The 20,557-nt window shown below is 39.1% G+C and overlaps 1 protein-coding gene across 1 annotated transcript; it reads right to left on the bottom strand.

The window, feature by feature from the left end:
• Nucleotides 1-3,315: 3,315 nt before the first annotated feature.
• Nucleotides 3,316-3,636, bottom strand: RB195_000927 (uncharacterized protein; the record flags this gene model as incomplete). Its single annotated transcript, XM_064197488.1, has 1 exon — nt 3,316-3,636. The coding sequence occupies one exon, from the start codon at nt 3,634-3,636 to the stop codon at nt 3,316-3,318; it is 321 nt and encodes a 106-aa protein (XP_064053369.1).
• Between the last annotated feature and the right edge of the window lie 16,921 nt (nt 3,637-20,557).

The raw sequence follows: 20,557 nt of genomic DNA, 5'->3' as shown, positions 1-20,557 counted from the left end.
TGGTGATTGATCGATTCGAATTTCTTATTCGGATATGAAGAGCAATTCGGGTTATTGCGATCGATCATTCAGCGATCCTAGTTAGGCGCCTATGATCCAAGATCAACAGTCTCTACTCCAGCGATTGAAAAAGTAGTCTTAAAAAGCTTGAATTGACCATTCCAGGCTCTGAAGAAGGCGGTTTTACCGGAAAATCAACCAATGGAGTTATTCTAACAACCTCGAGTACAGCTTATTAGAAATCAGAACGACACCTTTCTGTGCCGAAGTTCATTGAAAGTCGTACTTCTCGTTTACGGTAACGTTACCGTTTTTAGTTCTATTAGTTTTGGAGTATTGAGATCTTTCCACATGTAGGTAGGGGCTGAGGGCGAAGTTCAGATGAAAAGGCGCAACTCCCTCACAAATCCAGCAGTTTCACGCAGCAAGAGTACAGGTCTTGTGAGAGGTCGTAGATCACCCTGCCGGACATGTTTTCTCTGATTTAATGCCGACTAATGGCTCTGAGTGTCCCTGATGTTTCAAAATCGTGGATGAAGGAGAGAAGGAGGAAGTTGAGCATTTTCTCTTTGATATCTGCGAATAGGCCCTGATCCCTGTCCAGTTGTGAAAAGGTCCCAATCTTGGGGATTTCTCCAAATGTCGTTTTTTTTCTCCTTAAAAAAGAAAGGCATTTCTTCCGTTAATTTCCCATTTTTTAAACCATTCTTCTTCGATTTCTGGCTGCAAGGTATAGCGTAATTTCCCATAAAATACCAATAATCTCCCTGATGTCATTTTCAAAAACGAATGAACATGGATAAGGGCTATAGACGAGCAAAGCGAGTGTAAGTAAGAGGAGATTCGCTACAGTCAACGCAACGCGGTCGCCCACACCGAGTGACCCTACCTACGTCTCCCAATTGTTCATTTGAAAAGAATGTTTTGTAAAAAAAAAGAATTATGAAGGAATAAAAAGTAAAAAATGTTCTTTTTTTGATACTATGGTATTCAAATCGAGCCAATGGAGGATTCGGATCTTAAAGATTTGGAAACGGAAGAATTCACTGCCTTCCCCTCGTTAATCTACGAATTCCATAATAATTATATAGTTTTTGTAATAGTCATACGTAATAGGGAATTAAATTTTCTCATTTTAATTACTTTGAATTGAAAGTTTTTACGCGACGTTTATCCTTATTAGGAGTTTTTCCCTAATCTTGTCAGAAGTGCTTATAAGGAAAAAGAAAACAGAAAACAGTTACATACTTTGCTGGAAAAGAATAAAGGTTTCACCAACAGACGAAAAGAAACCATTAATTCGTCCAGTTCAAAAATTTTCCACGTCAATAAAATTCCATCCTAATTTCCAACATTCAGGAAATAATGGAAAATGTAGGAAAAAAGTAGTACGGACAACAGAATTCGATAGCGAGAAGCACTGTAAGCGCTAGAGAGAAGTAGTTTGCTGTTCCCTTTCACCTATGCATAATGGTTGCCTGAGGCGATAGGATTTGCACATAAATGTGCGAATTTGCGTCATAGCGTAAATTATTAGTTACCGCATGATATAATAACGATTATAAAACAAATAGTAGGGAATTATGGTCAAATATAATTGAAAATATGAAAATAGAAAAGAAACTATTGATTTTGGTTTCGAATAATAATTGAAGGGCATTGTGTTACCCTAAGTTGTTGCCAATAAACGTAAAAATTTTCAATTATTGTTTCCGCGAACGAGGAAGATCCCGAAACAGGATGTACCCATGTGCTTATAACTCAATGAACGGCTTATTTAAAGGCTTCGGGAAACAAATGACCAGCTAATGAATGGTCAATGACGCTCTACTGCACTCTAATAAGGAGAGAAGGATCCGGGAACAATTTCTTAGACATTCAGGAAGAGAAGTGCAGCCCAATTAATATTCGCTTATCACGTTGACGACAATGTTAGGGGATGCTATCACCAATTTTTTTACGCGTGAAAAAATGCTTGATGATATTGGAAGAGATCAAAAGACTTTACGAAAGGTTCCCCAGTATTTAATTTTATAATCTTTCGTTTTTTAGGACATTAATACGATGGTGCCGACAGACAACTGACGCGCGAAAAAAATAATCGTGGTCCCGCGCGACGGACGCAAAAGAGCCGCTTGATCCTCAATGTGTTCAGAGGAATTACAAAAACATTTTTTTGTTTCTTTACCTTATCAATTTACTTAATTTTGCATTCAAAATGCACAAGATTAGAAAAGAAACAAGCCTTTTAAGAATCTCGGAAAAAAGAGCTGAAGAATAGAAAAAACGTTTTCCGATAACTCCGATTAATTTCAGGGCATTTTTTCTTTTTGAAAAAAAATCGATGCTAAAAAAATGAAAATGTGCGTCGCCAACGTGCAGTAAATTTTCCAGCGATTGTGTAGTTATCCAAGAGCAAAATGCACCTATAAATGTGCTCAGGCAACGTAAGCAACCGAAGCTAAGAACTGCTGAACATTTTATAGTTTATTTGATAGTTACACACATTCTAATTGTGCTCATTTGATAGATAAAGAGAAAACTCTAGAAAGTATTAATGATATATGGAAGAGAGGCAGAAGCTGCTGGATCTTTATTATGAACATTGAGTAGTTTGTACGATGTTCCCTGAAATTGGTGCGGAAACGTTTTACGGTGAGAATTAGTGATTTGCAAAATATTTCGAGGACGGAAGCTTTAAACCAAGCTAAGTTTCGGGTGTTGTTCAAGATTTCTCTTTTGCTTTCGTCCCTATCTTTCATTGTTTATATTTATTATTTATTATTTTAGAGGTGCATTGTCAATTTTCACCAACTGCTTAATGATCTTGTAATTCTATGAGATCTTTGTTTCCCTGAAATCCAGGCTCTTTTCGTTCCCCTTGAACTATCGAGAAAACATGAAAAACGCATGTTTATCGCATCATCGTCACGCACTTTTTCTATACCTGAATTTTCTTCATTCATTCAGATAAACTTAGTCTTATTTGATATCTATTCACTACTATAATTTTTTTCTCTTCACCAATAATTCTCAGTAATTCAATCGAAACCTATTCAACGTTTATTTTATTGCTCTCATTCAACTACGTTCAGTATCCAGGACAATTTCTTTGATTTCTCGGAAACTTTTCAAACGGGAAATTGCGATATTGTTGATTTGAGCACAGAAAGAGTTTTTTGAAGTTTTTGTGAAGAGTTTTTTATTGTGCTCCTCATAGCTATCTGATTTCAGTTCGTAGCAGATCCCTCTTAGTGTGATGAAGTCATTCTTCGTCGAAGACCGTTCTTCTATGGAACTGAAGTAATGCTCCAGTCAACGTCTTAATATAGGGGGATCGCAGGCAATTACATCGAGCACACCAAGCCCGCCAGGGCAACGATCATCGCTGTCCTCCGCGGACAACGCGGGCGGTCTCAGTGTGAGGTATCCCACCTCATTGAAATAATGCTCGAATGGTGGAGGGCACTTGCGAATAATAATTTGCAAAGATTGCCTCATACACTGTTTCTGTGCAATAAGACACTTAGAAGTATATTTCAATATGGTGGGCTTCTCCTCGGAGTAATCACTGGCCGTTGCAGATGCAGGATGCTCCGTCAAGTGGCGAGGCGTCCGTGATCGCTTGCACCGCATATGAGCGACCAGACAGCTCTCTTGATCTACCGCTGCAGTCTAGGCAAAAGAGAAAAGAAATGAGTAAATTAAAGTTCAACTATGTGCTCAAAAAACGTAAACAAATGAATTAAGGTATGGACGAGATTCGCAAGTGTTGTAGGTACTGTATGTTGCGATTCCGTGTTTTCTCAAACACATTCTTACGACATTCTCACGCACTCTGGCTCTCCCGGAGCAAAATGTGGGAAAAAAGTAATGTGAAATGGAGCTCATATATGTACGTGGAACCTGTAATCGCTAGACCTCAATTAAAGGCATCACCCTCCTAAAAAACGACCCGGAAGATACGGCTTCAAGCGTTTCGGCGCGCTATTTTCTACAGCGAGTTCGATTGGAGCGCGCTCTTCCGGGCCCTTTTTTTACGGCACTTAGGAAGAAATGGACGGAATTACCCCCTCTCCATAATCTACTATCCCGTATAAGAATACTCCACATGAAATCCGTACCACCTCAGACTCGTGGGGTGCTGCCTTTAAACTGTTCAAGAGTTGATACAACAAGAGGCAGTGACCACAACAGGTGAACATCTCCTCTTCTAAGGGTATTGAGTGAATCAGAATCAGAAATGTGCGATGAGAGCGTTTCGCGGCCGAGCCTTTATCACAGTTGCGAATGAGCGCTTGTTCCTCACAGAAAAGTCATTTCGCTGTGTTCGGCTTTTACTATCGAAAGTACATAGACGCTAGTGAAATACTATCTCTGACGTGCGGTGAAAAAAAAGCTCATATAAGCTTGAAACGCACAACAGTGACTTTTTTTCGTGTGAATAGCCGCATAGGCATCGTTTTTGCGATATTCATTGTCCCACGAGGTTCTCATGGTACAATGTTATTCGAGTGATCTGAGAGGATAAATGATAAACGATAAAGTGTCTAATCAATCCGCTTGGGACACGCCCCCATGTTCACTTCAATCCAGAATCGTTTGAGGTTCACGAACGTGTAGCTGGCCCAAACAATGATTGGCGGGGCTAGCCGATGTGTCAAGTCGGTGTTTTTATCCTTTCAGACAAGTCTGGTACCAATTTTTGGCCCCTTAAGGGATGAAAGGCTTGGTGAACACTAAGGCGGATTCGAACCTGTTCGATAGATTGTGCAGGCACTGGAACCTCTAACCGATTGCGCTATACCAGCACCAATCAGAGAAATCAATCAAAACGGATCTTTCAGAAAATAGCAACTATTCAAAAAATCTCATTCCAGGCTGCAATCGACTAGTCGATTGATCGAATAGCCCCATTTTTTGAACAACCGATATTCCCGTTTGCTGAATAAGCTTTACTTCCCGGCTGTTTGCGTGCAATTTTAAAAGTGCTTTTGTGAATACGTTTTAATGTATTTCAGGAAATGGCGAGGAATCGTGACACGATGTCGAACTCGTCTCATCAGCTCTAGAATCTTTCAGCGAAACGCTAAATTAAAATATTCATTCGAAGTACACAATTAGTCACTTTTAATCATGTGCTCCTTGAGGAAGAAGTGGTAAAAATAGATTAGGACCACCAAAAATGCTTATACTACATAGAGCGTTAGATAATTGTGAGATAGCACCTGATTAGCTATGACTAGTCTTGATTCGTCTAGGTGGAGGGAAAAGATTATTCATGGAACTTAGCAGCACATGGGAAAATTGAAAATCCTTGGAGATTTTCCGAAGATGAATGAGACACTTTTCCCTTTTCAAGGAGCGTTCTGGATTGGATAAATGGCTCTACATAGCTTGGAAGAAGATGTAAATTCTAAGAGATAAAATGGTTTCCACATTAGATTTCAATGAATGAGTGGAAGAACCTGATCGAACATTATCGAGATCCACAAAACGATTTTTCACACACACACACACAAAAATTTCATTGTAGAGCAGTCGTGATAGGGATACTTAACATACTTAAAGGCATCATCCCACGAATCTGGAGTGGTACGGATTTCCGGTGGAGTATTCGTATACAGGATGGGAGACTATAAAGAGGAGGTGATTCCGTCCATTTCTTCCTAATTGCCGTAGAAAACGGGCCGGAAGATGCGGCGCGTGCACAAGGCTGGCGCGCTCCAATCGAAGTCGTTGTAGAAAGTAGCGCGCCGGAACGCTCGAAGCCGATTCGATTGGAGCGCGCCAGCCTTGTGCGGCGCCGTATCTTCCGGCTCGTTTTCTACGGCAGTTAGGAAGAAATGAACGGAATCATTCTCCTCTCCATAATCTACTATCCTGTATACGAATACTCCACCTGAAATCCGTACCACCTCAGATTCGTTGGGTGATGCCTTTAACGCGAGTTCATAAGGAAACTCCGATAACTTTCTAGTTGTTTTATGCTTAAACCTCCCAGTCCATTAGGTTACAAGCTATTAGAATAACAACTTAGCTTTATCCTGAGTAAGCGAAAACTCTTAAAATGTCCCTGAGCACTGAGTTTCTACTAACGAAGAGCGGTCAACGAAAGAAGTCAGGCTCTCGAGGATCAAAAAGAGCGACGTGAAACGAAATTCGCATACTTCACTGAGAAAAGAGACAACGGTTGTGTCAGTTGTCGTGATCTTGACGAGGACAACGCTGAAAGTCGAAAAGTCGAAAACTAAGCATCACATCGCTGTTCTCGCTGAAAGTGCATTTGAAGAAGTTGAAAGCGAAGCGACTCCGCACTTGTTCCGCAATACTTGTTTGTAATCTTTACAATTTTGTTCTTCTAAGTTGTGAATTTCCTTCGAAGCATTTTTGATCACAGTGGAAGCGGAAATTCAGGAGGAAAATAACTCAAATCTCCGCAAGTTTGCTGCGAAGCGGAAAAGTGCAATTGTGTCCCTCGGACCACTGGTTCTCCTAATTCACAGACATCACTTTCCTTGCTCCAAAATGGTTTAGGAGAACTCCTCCGCAACGATCGTCTCAATTCCAAACATAGAGAATTTTTTTTCTCCCAAAGCTTTCGAACACAAACATTCGGGACCGTCAAATTGGATAAATAATAAGCCGTTTACATTGGTCTATCCCTTTAGAATGCGCCACCGATTCCGACTTCATTCCCAGAAAACGCGTACGCTACCTTCATAATCGCTCATAGGAGCAGGACAGTGCATCGCGTCAATAATTTTTATCCTTCCAGACAAGTGCGCTACTATTTTATTCGGATGGATGCAAAGCTTGGTTGGCCTCTGGCCGTCATGAGCCATCGATCGCAGTGATGTAGCGGCGATTTCCTACCACTGCGCTATATCCACTCATTGGGAAATTCAACTGAAAACTTAGAACTAACAAACCTACAGTTTTATCATTATAAACAGCATATTATTCTAAAGCGTCATTCGGCGGGCAATCGATAGTCAGTAGACAATAAGAGACTAATAATGGATGATATCAAGGAAGCCCCATCTCCCGCAGAGGTAGCCAATTTCTTCTTCATTTTCATAGACGCTCGATTGAGGTTCTCAAAAGCCACAATACACATCGGTAAAAAAGGAGTTTATTGCTACCCAGCACATATTTAATTGCATATTTTATTCGCAATTAGCTTTTAGTAGCTTGGAAATACGCAGCAAGGCAACATCAAGTCTACTCCCTCTCTGAGGTCATAGAGGAAAACATTATGTAACGACGGAACAAAAGTGCGAGTAGAGAAAGAGTGTTTAGATTCATATTCAGTTAAAATTCAGAAACTTCTCAACATGTGAAAGTACTAAATACGTGAATTTCCTCCGAAGTGAAACGAAAGGAAGAAATTGTTTAGTTGAAGTCGAAAACAACTTTGCTGTGTCCAATTCCGGAAAACTTCCTAGATCTCCCACCTAAATTTACTTTAAAGTGAAACGCCACTGAGTGCTCAGCATCACTAAAGACAGAAAACATTTTTAAATTGGAATCTAAAAAAAATGTTTAAAAAAAATCCAAATCTAAAAGAAGAGGAATAACCTCTTCAGCTCAAACCCTACAAGTTTCTACTCTTCATGTTTTTACTTTGTGGAACCTTGGACTGTCAACAAAATAGATTTTAATCTTTAAGTGGTCTTTAAACAAAAATACTTTTTCCGCTTTCGTCGATATTGCGCGAAAGCTCATTACTCTGCCCAACTTTGTATGATGTAGAAATATTCTGAGGTTGTTAGAATTTCTATTTGACATTAGGTGCTTTAATTATTAATGTTTGTTTTCAATGAAGTCGAACCTCCTCAGACACCAATAATTAATTTCCGAAAGTACTGATTAATTAGTTTATTATTAATTATTATGGCATCAATAATTATTATTGTCAATAACTAGCTGAGGAGTAGGTTTCTGTGCGAAAATTGTACCCTTCTGCTCGTCAGATGTTTCGACAACATGGGAATCATGCGAATCGACGGAGACGGTCACATGGTTTTTCCCCGGTGAGTGGACAGCTAAGTCAGGGACAACTTTAAGTTTAGGAAGACTGAAAACTCGGCACACCTTTTTACCTACTGTTTATATTTAGAACAATAATGTCTTATTCAATCCGTTCACGCGTGCAAAACCTTAAAAGAGTCTGGATTTTTTTTGAATTAAAAAAAAATCACCCTGCGTCAAGAACAGCTCCTTTGGGATGCGTCAACACGTTCAGCCCCAAGTGTCCAGGATTGTCTAAGGTTCATGAACACGCATGTACACATGCAGTGGCTTTTATATACGTCTGTCCGATGTATTAATTCCGCGTCTCCATCTGTCTTCCTAGATAGATTTGAGACCCATCTATTCCGCAGAGAAGGATGAAGGGCTGAATCAGCTCAGCACGGATTCAGATCCATCTACAAAGTAGTAATTTCTTTCGAGAATTTCTCTACACCCATTCAAAGTCGATATTTTTAGGATTAGGAGTGTTCTTTTGGGGAAAAAAAAACTTCGGAGATAATGGTGAATAGGTAGTTTGAAGAGGTACAGCACAGAGCAGCACGAATTGTTTATCGCTCCTCATGAAGGCATTTTTCTGGGATCTACTAAGCAAACAAGAACAAGGCTACTCTAGTATTTGCATTCAGTTATTCTCTTCGTCTTCAGCGTCAACTAATAATAGATAGACTGAGCTTAAATCATCATAAGGTAGTTAAATAAAAGAAATTAATAAGGTGTAGTGCAGTTGGTCGCCAACCAAGCCTTTCATCCCACTGAGTTCGATGAATTGGTACCAGACCTGTCCAGGAGGATAAAAGCACTGACTTGACATATCGGATAGCCATTGCAAGTCATTGTAAGGCCGCACACACACACATTAAACGTTAAAAAAATTCTAGCGATTCTGAATTGGTGTCGAATGCGTGGGCGCCTCCTCATAGCGATTGGTCAATGTCGTAAATTTCCACTTTTTTCCAAATACATAAATGGACCACGCATTTTTAAAATCGTACATGGAACTGCTTCCAAATTCATAGGTTGTATAAAAGTGTTCTCCTAGTTTCCAGAATTGTTCACTGTAATTCGTCGTTTATGGTGATTGAATTACATCCATATAAGAGTATTCATTGCAATTCGCAGAACCTTGGATAGCTCCATGTTGTTCATGCTTGTTTTTTTTTCTCACCTCAAGCAAGACACATGTCATTATAGACCTCACTATTTTGCTATTAACTAGTAGTTCCGATTTTCTTTTTCCCATTTTTCCTAGACCTGTTTCTCATCAAAATATTACGCACAGTTCTCTGGGAATTTTCTCTGTGAGTGTAGTTCTCACGTCAGAATGTGTGCAGCGTTCTAAAGTGCGTCTATACTTGGCGATTATCAGAGTTTTTCTCTTGAGAGGGGAAATTTGTTGAAAGGTGGACAAAACTTGGTTGTATAGCAAGTTACAGCAAGTTCGGCCACCTTAAAATCCTCAGCTTAACTTCCTCTGAGCTGTACAGCTCCCTCTCGATCAAGCCTAACTGACACCGAAACTTTTTCTCGTTTTTTTGGATTTTTGGTTGACTTTAGTCATTAATAACTCTAAATTACGCACACTGCTCCCCATTCATAAAGGAAGAGAATGATGTCAGTTATAGAAATTCTGGGAAAGCTCCATCATACGAGTGAATTGCGGATGCATTCAGAGTCGCGCAACGGTTCAATGAGAACGACGTAAACGACATGGAAAATGCGAACTAAACCTAAAAGACGTCCGAAAGTAGTAATTTATTATTTGGAAAGATCTCTTTAACTTTAAGCACCCAAATAAAATGAAATTCAGTGAAGGACACGTTTACTGAAGCCTCCGAAGAGCTATAAAATTTGGGGCGAATGATCCAAAATGATTCAACAACATCACATTTACTCTTATCCAAACAAATCTTGCTGCTGTCGTTTAATTAAGGCCCAATATCTTTCTCTAACCATTATCTCAACCTGCAATTCCGGACATTATGGATATATAGGAGAACGTTACCAAAATCTTATTACGTCTGCAGCTTAGAGCACTATCGGGCTCACGTAGTCTTAAATTGTCATATTTTGGGTTCCTTGTCGGTACTGAGGTAATATCAAGTGTACAAATATGTGTAATTTTTTAGACTAAAGGATTTCGCATTCAATCCTCTTTTTATGTATCCGGCACTTCTGCTAGACGGAAATTTTCCAATTTTTAATTTTTTTAAAGCTCCGAAAAAGAAGCTAAAAAGACGACGAGGAACGTCGAGGAAAAAAATTCGAAAAAAACATATCATAGTAGACTAATTTCTTCATAGTGAATAGAGAAAACAATGTAGGAAAGGTGAAAAGGATAAGTTGATCAATTCTTTAAAAGATTGCCAAAATTCTCAACCTTAATTCAGAATCGTGGAGGTTAACGAGCGCGTGCTCAATTGATGCAGTGACTTGAGCAACCTCCTCAGCTGAGTCTGAGTTTATCAGCTCCGGAAGGATACAAAGATTGGTTTAATTGGTTCAGGACTACGAACCTACAACGGTACAGACGCCCCATACCACTTGATAATTAATAGTATCGTGGTGAGCTGTACATTATTCTTAGCTTACGAGAAAACTGCTCTAAGACAGGAGAACCGGGAAGAAAATCTCTAAAGCGCTAGGCAAAGCATTTTTTTTCTCATGATGGGACACTGTAAAATGAAAGAATACATTAAGATTACGTGTTAGGAAGAAAGCCATTCCATGCCTAAATTGCAGAGGACATTTCGGATCCCAACGATTCTCCGCTATAACGGCATTTGCGTTCATTTTAGGCTTTTCACAAAGAAATGGTTCGAGAGAACGCTCACAGAAAGCTCCCTTGAAAAGGCCTGTTGAAGAGCAGGCGCGAAGAAAAGACGTTCAAGAAGTTCCCGTCGGCTTAGCAACTCCAAATTACCTAGTTGCTAGGATTTTTATTTTGCAGAAAGTTGAAATTATGGAGAGAAGAGCAGCAATAATTCTTCGCATGTGCTTTGAAATTTATGGTAATTTTAAAACGGAACCAATCGTAATTATAAATTTCCACTGATATTATTATATGTCTAGCTGCTAGACGAAGTACAGTTTCATCTCATGGAATGTTCGTGAAATGAAATATGTCGCATTATTCTTGTGCACCATGCAGGGACCCGTTCGGTGGAATGGGGTTCTTGTGACCTATTCGAAACTGAAGGGGAATTAAGGACTTATTAGGGCAAGAAGTTCAAGGATGCGTTTAAAAATTGCTATTCATTTTAGTCAGATAGTGCTGCTCTTCATTTAATCCTATTCAGTGTTGTTCCCACAAATGTTTTCTTGAATCCGGATGAATAGTTCATTCGTCAAGGGGGGGGGGGGGGGCGATATCTGAGGGCAAAAACAAAAATAATAGAAAATAATACTTCTTGAAGAGTGAAATACGACATTCTTAAATCAATGTAAAACAGCCGCGCTAAAAAGGCGTAATAGCATGCTAACAAGTTTCTTTTAAGTGAATATTTGCCAAGATTAGATTCGAAAGGAGAAAATTAAGTGGGAAAAATGGCACGGTCACATTATAATTAGTATATAGTTATCTTATACCTTATTTGAGAGAAGGTTTTTTTAAGGTGTATCGAAAAATTTTAGATTTTTAGTGTCATGTTCACGATATCATTAGTGCCAGACCTCTCCAGACAATCATTGCTCAATTTGAAAATATCTAAGCGTGACGTGTGAGTTTTCTGAAGTTGAATATTTAGCTAGACACTTCCAGAGTGAGTGGAATTAGAGAACATAAAGGCTTTTCTTTTCTTCATCTTCGAATTTAATGATTAAATCCTTTGTCTGATGAGCTCCAGCCGAGAAATGCTTTTCAGTCGGTATTAGAGAACACCTAGAACTTTGAAATTTCCTCAACGCATACTTAATTGATTGTTTTTGCTAAAATCATGCAGACTTTTCATTATATTTCATTGTATTATATTATTTTGAATCATACTTTAATATATTATAAGTACAAGAGGGGTATTTTTCGATTCTAGAATTTTGATGGTGTTTCGTGGGACCTTACTGCGCACCTCTAGGAAACCATATAAAGTTGGTAAATATTTATTTGTCAACAGAAATGCGTCAAAAATAGAATGAGAACTAGTGAGAACGACTACAATTTTTCCTGCAAACGTTTTCTGGAGCAAAGCTGAGATAGAGGTTTTTGTTATGTCTTGGTGGATTAAAAAATAACAGGAAAACTTGATTTTCTGTTGGGACCTTTCGTTTCATTTATACTACTAGTACAATATTAAAAGTGCAAATGTACCATTGTTACTACATTTCTGCTGCTGAGTAGATGCGAAAGCCATTACTATTACCTACTACTGTTAATATCACTGTTATCATCTTGATTACTACTAACTATTATTTTAGAACTTCTACCACAAGAGATTTGTTTCACTGGAAGAAACACATATCTGCCATGTACCATTGAGCCGTTCCCTAAGTTCTCCCCGGCCTTCTCTTGTTTGAATTGTCATTTTTCATCCGGCAGAAAAGAATCTTCAATCAAAAATGTCGTCATAAAAATTCCCGATGACGTTCGTCCGACGATAGGATAGATTGCAGACCTTTTTTTTACCCTAGAACTTGGGGGATGATGAATTAAAACAGCTGACAATCGTTGAGGGAAAAAAAACTTATTGCACAAGACAATAATTAAGTGCATAGCTATGATCGAAAATAAAATAAGCCCTAGGCGAAAATAAAGAAATTAACAATATATTGTATACCATTAAAGTGTTACATGATTGCTACAATTAGATCTGAAAATAGCTTTCACGTCTACTGTGCAACAAAAATCAAGCAGTATTGGTAACATAGCGGGTCTCTGGAGAAAGTCAAAATTTCCTCTAATTTCTCATACAAAGAGGAAATATAAAAAAAAGAAAAAAAAAACCCTGGCGATTGAAAAGAAACCACTGTGCTAGTGACTGTTCAATTTAGTTAATTGTCTGTTTATTTGTTGACACACTCATCGGTCAAAATTTAACGACTATTACATTTATTACTTATTATTATGATTATTACTTATAATCACATCCAATTTTTCTTTTTGATGTCGCAACGAGTTCAGAGAATTGCAAGGACAATCCTTTCCGTTGTAGTACCATCTTGTGCACGAATTACAAGAAAAAGTTACTCTTCACTGCAAATGACTAAAGGCAGACAGTAGACAGAGTTTTCTCTCGTCTGTGAACGGGAAGTTCCTCATTCAGCCTTAACTCCATTAGGCGAATAAGTAAATAGTTCTAATCCCATCATAATATGGCTCGGTTCGCCATTTTTATGATGGAATCAGAACTAAATTACAGCTGGAAAAAGGTTTTTTTTCTGTATCATCATTGCTGAAATCCATAGATAATGACGTAGAGAATGAGAGAATTCCATTTGTCTTCGCCCCCCTTTAACAAATGCAAAAGATAGCGGAATTGAGGCAGCAAAACCGGCGACCTACAAAGCCATTCTCCTATCCTACGTGCGTCCAAACTACGCATTCGCAAAGTTTTTATGTGCTCTCTGCAGGGATTTTATGACCGGACCGTGAAAAGGAGAAGTAAAGAACTCTTTGGAATAAGCGGGGATATTTATGAGCGGGGCACTAGTCCTCTGCCGCTCGTAGCATAACGGAAATGGCCATATGAGTAAAGCAAACAGTAATGAGGCTTAGATGCATTCTAGGAAATACGGGAACGAAGTGGAGCGCAGAATTCCGCATGCAAACCAAATCAAACAACGGTTTGAATTTATAGCTGAGCGAAAAAAAATCACTATGTAATATTTATGCCTAAGATTAAAAAGAATCACGAAATCCAGCTATAAACGTGTCTTCACCATGTGATATCATTTTTTTTCGCTTACTATTTGTATGCTTAAATATTGTGCGCAGAAGATTAGATTGCGCCTCTCATCACTTTTCCTTTCTCGTACTATTTTCAAACCGAAACGTAGTTGTTGCGTAAATATATCACTATTTAAAAAAAAAAACGCAGCTACCTACAATGGAAAAGCGGAAATTTTTTTTTGGCCGGATAAAGTGACTGGCGTTGATCAATCCCTCAGGGGTCGTTGATTCTTGGAACGCGTTTGATTTCAATTCAAAATTTCTGAGTCTTACGAAAGCACCCATGAGGTTTATAGTGTTGCCTGCAGTGATCTGACTGTGTAGTGTCAAGTCAGACCTGACCATGTGGTGTCATTCTTATACTCAGAGCCAAGTGAAAGGTTTGGTTGGTTTCGGGTGGTTTTGAACCACCGACCAGATCGGACGTAGTTGTGACCTCTCACCGTTGAGATGATTGTACAGGAACAACGACATCATAGCAGCAGAATTTGGAGTCAGAAAAACAACATGAACATCAGGGAGCCGAACCGGCGGACATTGATACGTAATCCTCCGTCTTAATTTCTAGGATGTGAGAAATTTCCAGGGAGTTTTCCTTCAAAGAATACGAACTTCCCATCCAAAAAACGCCCAAAAAAAAGGCTGTATGACACTTCTGTTCTATGAGGAAAGAAGACTGAAGTGACTTGATCGTTTACATTTCTGGTGAGGAGGTAAAGACCGAAATTAACACACGTGGTTTAAATACAATCGGGACACAAATAAACTCAATATTGAATTTAAGATTTAAAAAAAATGGAAATATAGTTTAAGATTAAGAATCTCGATAAACACGCATTTTTCAGCCGTTATTTATACTTTACGCCCGGAGCAGATTCTTCCACTGCAACTCCATAATTTTGGGGCACTATTGCTGTGTAATTAGAGATGAGAACACGGACACGTATACACAAAGTATCTCGCCCCATATCCGAAAACAACACACCGTATCCACAAACAAAAAACAAATTCGGGAATCTCAGCCAATAGAAGACAGCAATAACTGCATGCTCATTAACGAATAAGAAAAAAAACGAGTTCTCATGAAAAAACTCGCTTACCGCGGGAATAAGCCAGGAGTAAACAACGTATTCGAGGCTATTATAGTCAAGAAACATCGCCGAACTAGACGTCACTATGTAGATGACCGTAATCCCCGACGTGTAGTGGAAATTCAGAAGGGAACGTTTCACAGATGCATTCGGATAGGATCAGGTTTGTAGCAATAGGAGCGAGCCACGCTTCTACGGTGACGGGAAACTGCGCGATGATAGCGCGTGGGCGTGGCCTACGGGTTGGCGACGAACACTTTGTGGGCGGAGCAAGGCGACTACATGGGAACGGCGTAGAGGAGCGGAGAATTCTCGGAGCACTCGAGAGGAACTGTCCAGGACAGGAGATCTGCTGGATACAGGGATCAAGCGCTAAGCACTGCACAGTATCCGAGGAACATTGTCACTAATAAAAATTGGAGTAAGAAAAATGCGGTGAATTTTTGAATCATCTTTCATTGCAGTGAAATTAGTTCCATTTCAGCCTATTTCTAGTTTTCTTTTTTGGATATCCTGATTCGTTACAGTTCCTGCCGAATTTTCTCGAAGAGAAACCTAATAGCTCAACACATCTACAGTTCACTTTTGATTTGAAATACTTGCGCACGGAAAAAAAAAGTAATGCACCGTAATGCACCTCCTATGTATGTATATGGTCCCAGTCAAAATGTTCTGAGACTTGATCCTGCCACGAAATTGCCTGACAACTTCAACAATACGTTCGATCAGATGTTTTATAATCTCAACTGTCAGTCCAAAACGAAATCTCGAAAGAAATTTTGTTTAATCGTAACGTGATGTTCAATCGAAAGAAGCTTTCGTACTGACGTTTGCTCCACCAGCGTTGAAATTTTATTTCGACTTTCTAGGTAATCTTGTCTACGTTTCTGCCTTTTGGATCTAGAATGTTCAAGTCACAGAAAATTCTGAATCATTTCTTGTATGCTGCGATGGTATTATTACATGAGACATATTTGTTTCAAGTTGTTTACTTATACACGTACACATACTTAAGCGTATGTTGAATGCTGCACAAAATCAAATTTTAAGAATAAGCGAAACGAATTCTACAAATATAAACACACAATACAAATAACGAATAAATTTAAAAGAATCTGGAATTTTGTAGAAAACTGAGGTACGCTAGAAAGCAAAAAAGGCGAATGATATCAGAAAGTAGAGCGTAGAAAGGCCAATGAAAATCTAATAAAATCGGGGAAAAACAGAAAGTTGGCTTTTATTCTTAAATGATGGATGATTGGTGCAGTGAATTTTCCCTCGCAGAAAATATCGGACTTCTTCTGTCGTCGTCGGCTGTAGAAGTTCACTTCTAATCTTGTTAACGCTTGAAGAGAAGAAGTTGATGAGGAGAAGTTTCAAAGATGAACCTCAGGAATTCCCCCTTCCAATCTATGTTGTTATGCCTGGAGCATTCAGCGATAAGCTCTCGCAAGTTGCCCCCAACACTCGACTAGAACTCGTCCTGTGCTTCTTTGTACTTGTTCTCTGTCAATTGAAAATTAACCGCTCATTCCATTCTCAATCCATTATCTTGGATTTGATTGTTAAATGTATTGAAAAAATTAAATTGGTAAAAGATTTGTCTTTGATCAAATTCGTTGCAGTTCGCGAACGCGTCCGACTTCAATTCAGAGTGGTAGCGAAGTATGAACGCTCATGTGGCCTACATAGTGACCATCTGGTGCCACTCGACTGATCAAGTCAGCCTCATTTTATCCTCCAAGGCAATTCGCTATCAATTTATTCCTCGCAACGTTGAAAGGATCGGTTGACTCAGGAAAGCTTTAGATCATCGAAGATGTATTCGCAAGGTGCTCTTATCACTGTGCCACACTCTCACCGTTGCGGGTATTTCTGGCATTTACTAGGTAATCGAAAACATTTTTTTTTCACTTTTTCTAGCTTTTTGCTGTTTTTGTTTCTTTCTATTCAGTTACAAAGAATTTCAGTCACCAAAATAGTCAATCTAGCTTCTCATCCCATACCCAAAAATACTTAATAGGGGGAATAAACCAACAAACGTTAGTTCTGAGGGGAAACGTCAGTGCTGTAGGAGTGAGGTGGAAAGCTTAACTTCAATTCTTCTAATCATTGTAGTGGCTAAGGGTACATGTACAGAGGAACAACGAGGAACATGACCCGGTTCTTTTTTGTTTAAAGGATAAAAGATATAGCTTCTGGCGTTGATCGATCCGCTTGGGATGCGTCACCACGTCCACTTCAATTCAGGTTCGTTTGGGGTTTACGAACGCGTAATTAGCCCGTACAATCTCTTGCGGAGGCTGACCGATGTGTCAGATCAGCGTTTTTATCCTCCCAGACAAGTCTGGTACAAATCTATCGACACCCGCAGGTATGAAGGGTTCGGTTGACACTAGGGCGGAATCGAACCTCCGATCGATCATGCTGCAGCTGCAGCGGAACCTCTTGCCGACTGAGCTATACGGTCTTTTTTTATTCACATTCTTAGATTCTTTTTGGAAGATCATCTAAGTCAAATTGCTGCAACGAGTTATGGAACTTATCGATCATAGAAAAGAAATAAATTATTTTAGTATTTTTCACGTGTTTCCTCTAGTTTTTAGTATTTTTACCATTTTTTTATGTTTTCATTATTACAAGAAACCTAGGCAACAATCTTGTATTATGATTATATATCGGTGTTTTAATTTAGCCTATTAATAGTAGAATTTTGAGTGTTCTCGCATCCTCAACGTTCATAATTCGGCGGCGGTTCCGTTGATTTTATCGAGAAATGCGGCAACAAAACATGGACAACGCAGCAACTACGTTGAGCCATTTGCTGAGCGCTAATTGCGCTGCTCCACTCGGTTTCAGGTCTCCTCGGTCGATGCTCATCCCGCAACATACTTAATTTGTTTTAAGTTAATTATTTATGAAAACCCAATGGATTGGCCGGTTAAGACTATGAATTCCTTACTTAAAGTTGCTTACTTACTTAGAATTACTAAAATTACTTAATTACTTAAAGAATTATGGGATCAATCGCTAGATATATGATATCCTATTTACAAGTAAACAGGTCATTTTATGACATAGAATATTTTTCAGGATTTATCTCATTGGCCAGTCAGTGAAAATTTAGTAAATATCCTTTTTACGAGTATGAATTTAGTAAATATCCTATTCCTATGAAGGACTAAACTAAAGACAAGGCACATGTCCTGTAACCGTTTTCGACCTCGGAATATCAACGGCCTTCGTACCTTTTTTTTCGCCGAAGGAAGATGAAGTTAATTTATGATGAAATATAGAAAAAGTGAAAAACAGGAAAACTTCACATGATTTTCCCGAAGTCAGACTTCATTTGAGATTCTGAAAACCTGTAGACGCACATCTACGCATGTAGAATTTATATGTTTCAGGAATAACGAGAAAACGCAAATTTATAACGGTCAACTAAGAAATAAACAATCCTACCGCCTGGTTAGTTAGTTAGTTAATTGGCAGCGATTGTAGTAATCCTGTAAGTCCAGATGTTCCGAAACGACCACGGTTAAAGTTTAAAAATTACATCAATGTCATCTATATCTCACAAGAGAAACTAAAGCACGTAAAAATTTTAGAATTAACAAAGTTATTGTTCAGTCTATTCTGCACTAAACACTTTAGATAAATAACCCGGATGAATTTTTAAAGAAATACCCAACCGAGGGTTTTGATGCAGTTGAAAGCGTGCTTTTCAATCACTATCATAGCGTTTTTATGCTTTGTCTGCTAACAGCGCAACCACCGCCAGATGCTCATGTCGGATAGCCTTGGGCGCCTGGGACTGATTGGTTATTCATCATATGGACAGATTTTTCTCTTTTTTTCATAGTGAAAACGATGTAAAGTTGATGGAGCACGTGAGGTACGGTTGAAGACAGTTGAGCTCCCTCTAAACCAACAAGGGTTTTCAGTGGCTCTGCCTGCTTAGTGAAAAAAACGTCTCCGCAGAGAAGTACCCAATAACCATGGTATTTATTCTCGTATCTATCACATCATTTTTTGCGAACGGTGAAAAAAATGTCATTAGCCCTCTGACCTCCGCCACTTTGAAAAACATTTTCTTTCCGACATAAGAAAGGAACATAAAAAATGTCCATATATGACACAACATTTCCCTAGGGCCATAGATTTCGTCCGGTACCCCCGTAAAAAATTCGTTCGTTTAGAGGTAAGTTGGTTATCCAAGCCGCGGTGAAAGTTCTCCTTCACTTTGAATTTCATTTGAGAGAAGTTTTTCGCGAAGGGACCTTTGGTTTTCGAAGTAGGATGACGAATTAAAAATCTAGAAAAGATAGAAAAGAACACTGTTAAATTCACTTCCAGAGGTGTTCGTAACTGAAGTTTATTTCACTTTTTACAGCGTAAATTTTGTGTGTTGAAGTGATATTCGTCAGCGTTTGTGCCGTTCAGTGGCGTGGTCCGCATCACCGTTTGATCAGGATGGATGCTAGTAAGCTTCATGTCAGTGTGGTTCGTAAAGAACTACCGCTGCTTCAACCGCTCGCAGGATAGTATTCAGGATTTTACAGAGAGTGTAGTTGTTAGCTCGTGGAATGATGTCCATACCACCGAAAGTGAGTTTCACGCTTGGCTTCCGTTACAGAAGCTACGCTGAGTATCTGCCATTGTGTGGTCGAAGAATATGGTGTCAGTCGTCCATCACGACATCTTCATTTCGTGGTCCATCTTCGAGACGACGTTCCAACTCTTTGATTATAGCCCAACACTCGGGATTCATGTACATTAGAATGAATGAATGAACAAATTTCAATATTAGCCCTCTTGACGGATAGAAAAAACATATTTCAACAAACAAATGTTAGTTTATTGTGTTCTTACAGGGATCTTATTAGTAATAGTGGGATTTATCCACTTCCCGTTCACTTCTCTGTAAAAAGTCTCATTATCCGTTTGAGACCACAGCCTAAGTCCAGATGTAAGGATGAGGCAGTAACTAATCCTTCTATTCGTAGAAAAGGCAGGTGGATTATGTTTCCATTTAGCTGAGTTTTTTTGTGAAAAGAACTTGAATGGTTACGATTTGCTGCTCTAAACGGAAGATTGCAAAGGCTAGCCGTCATCCAGTTGTTGTCGCTCATCAGCATACTCATTAACACCTACGTTACACGCTATTGCGAACCACTTGAGTACGAATCGTCCAGAAGTTCCTCGAGCTGTGGAAACACAGGAAAAGCTCACAGCGATTTCACGGCAATGGTTGTAGACGTGGACGTAACCTTACGTGAAAAAAACCTACAGCATGTCAGTGGAGTGTCATTCCTGGCCTCATTGCCACTCTGAAATTTTTCATTGTACCAGAATTGTTGCAATTATCTCTTGAAATACTGCAACCAGGCTACTTTTTGAACGTAAAACATCCGGGAAAATGAGGCTTAAGAAGCATTGAGCGATTAAAATCTACTATATTAAGATCCAAACTCATGGATACGTCCAATATGAAAGATGCAGAATAGATGGATGCGCTTTCCATCAGAAGTACGATAACAGCGTTAACAAT

The sequence above is a fragment of the Necator americanus genome, chromosome IV, assembly GCF_031761385.1.
Source record: "Necator americanus strain Aroian chromosome IV, whole genome shotgun sequence".
Lineage (NCBI taxonomy): Eukaryota > Metazoa > Nematoda > Chromadorea > Rhabditida > Ancylostomatidae > Necator > Necator americanus.
The sequence above is the reverse complement of the archived record's forward strand: the minus strand, read 5'-3'. Positions and strand labels throughout refer to the sequence as shown.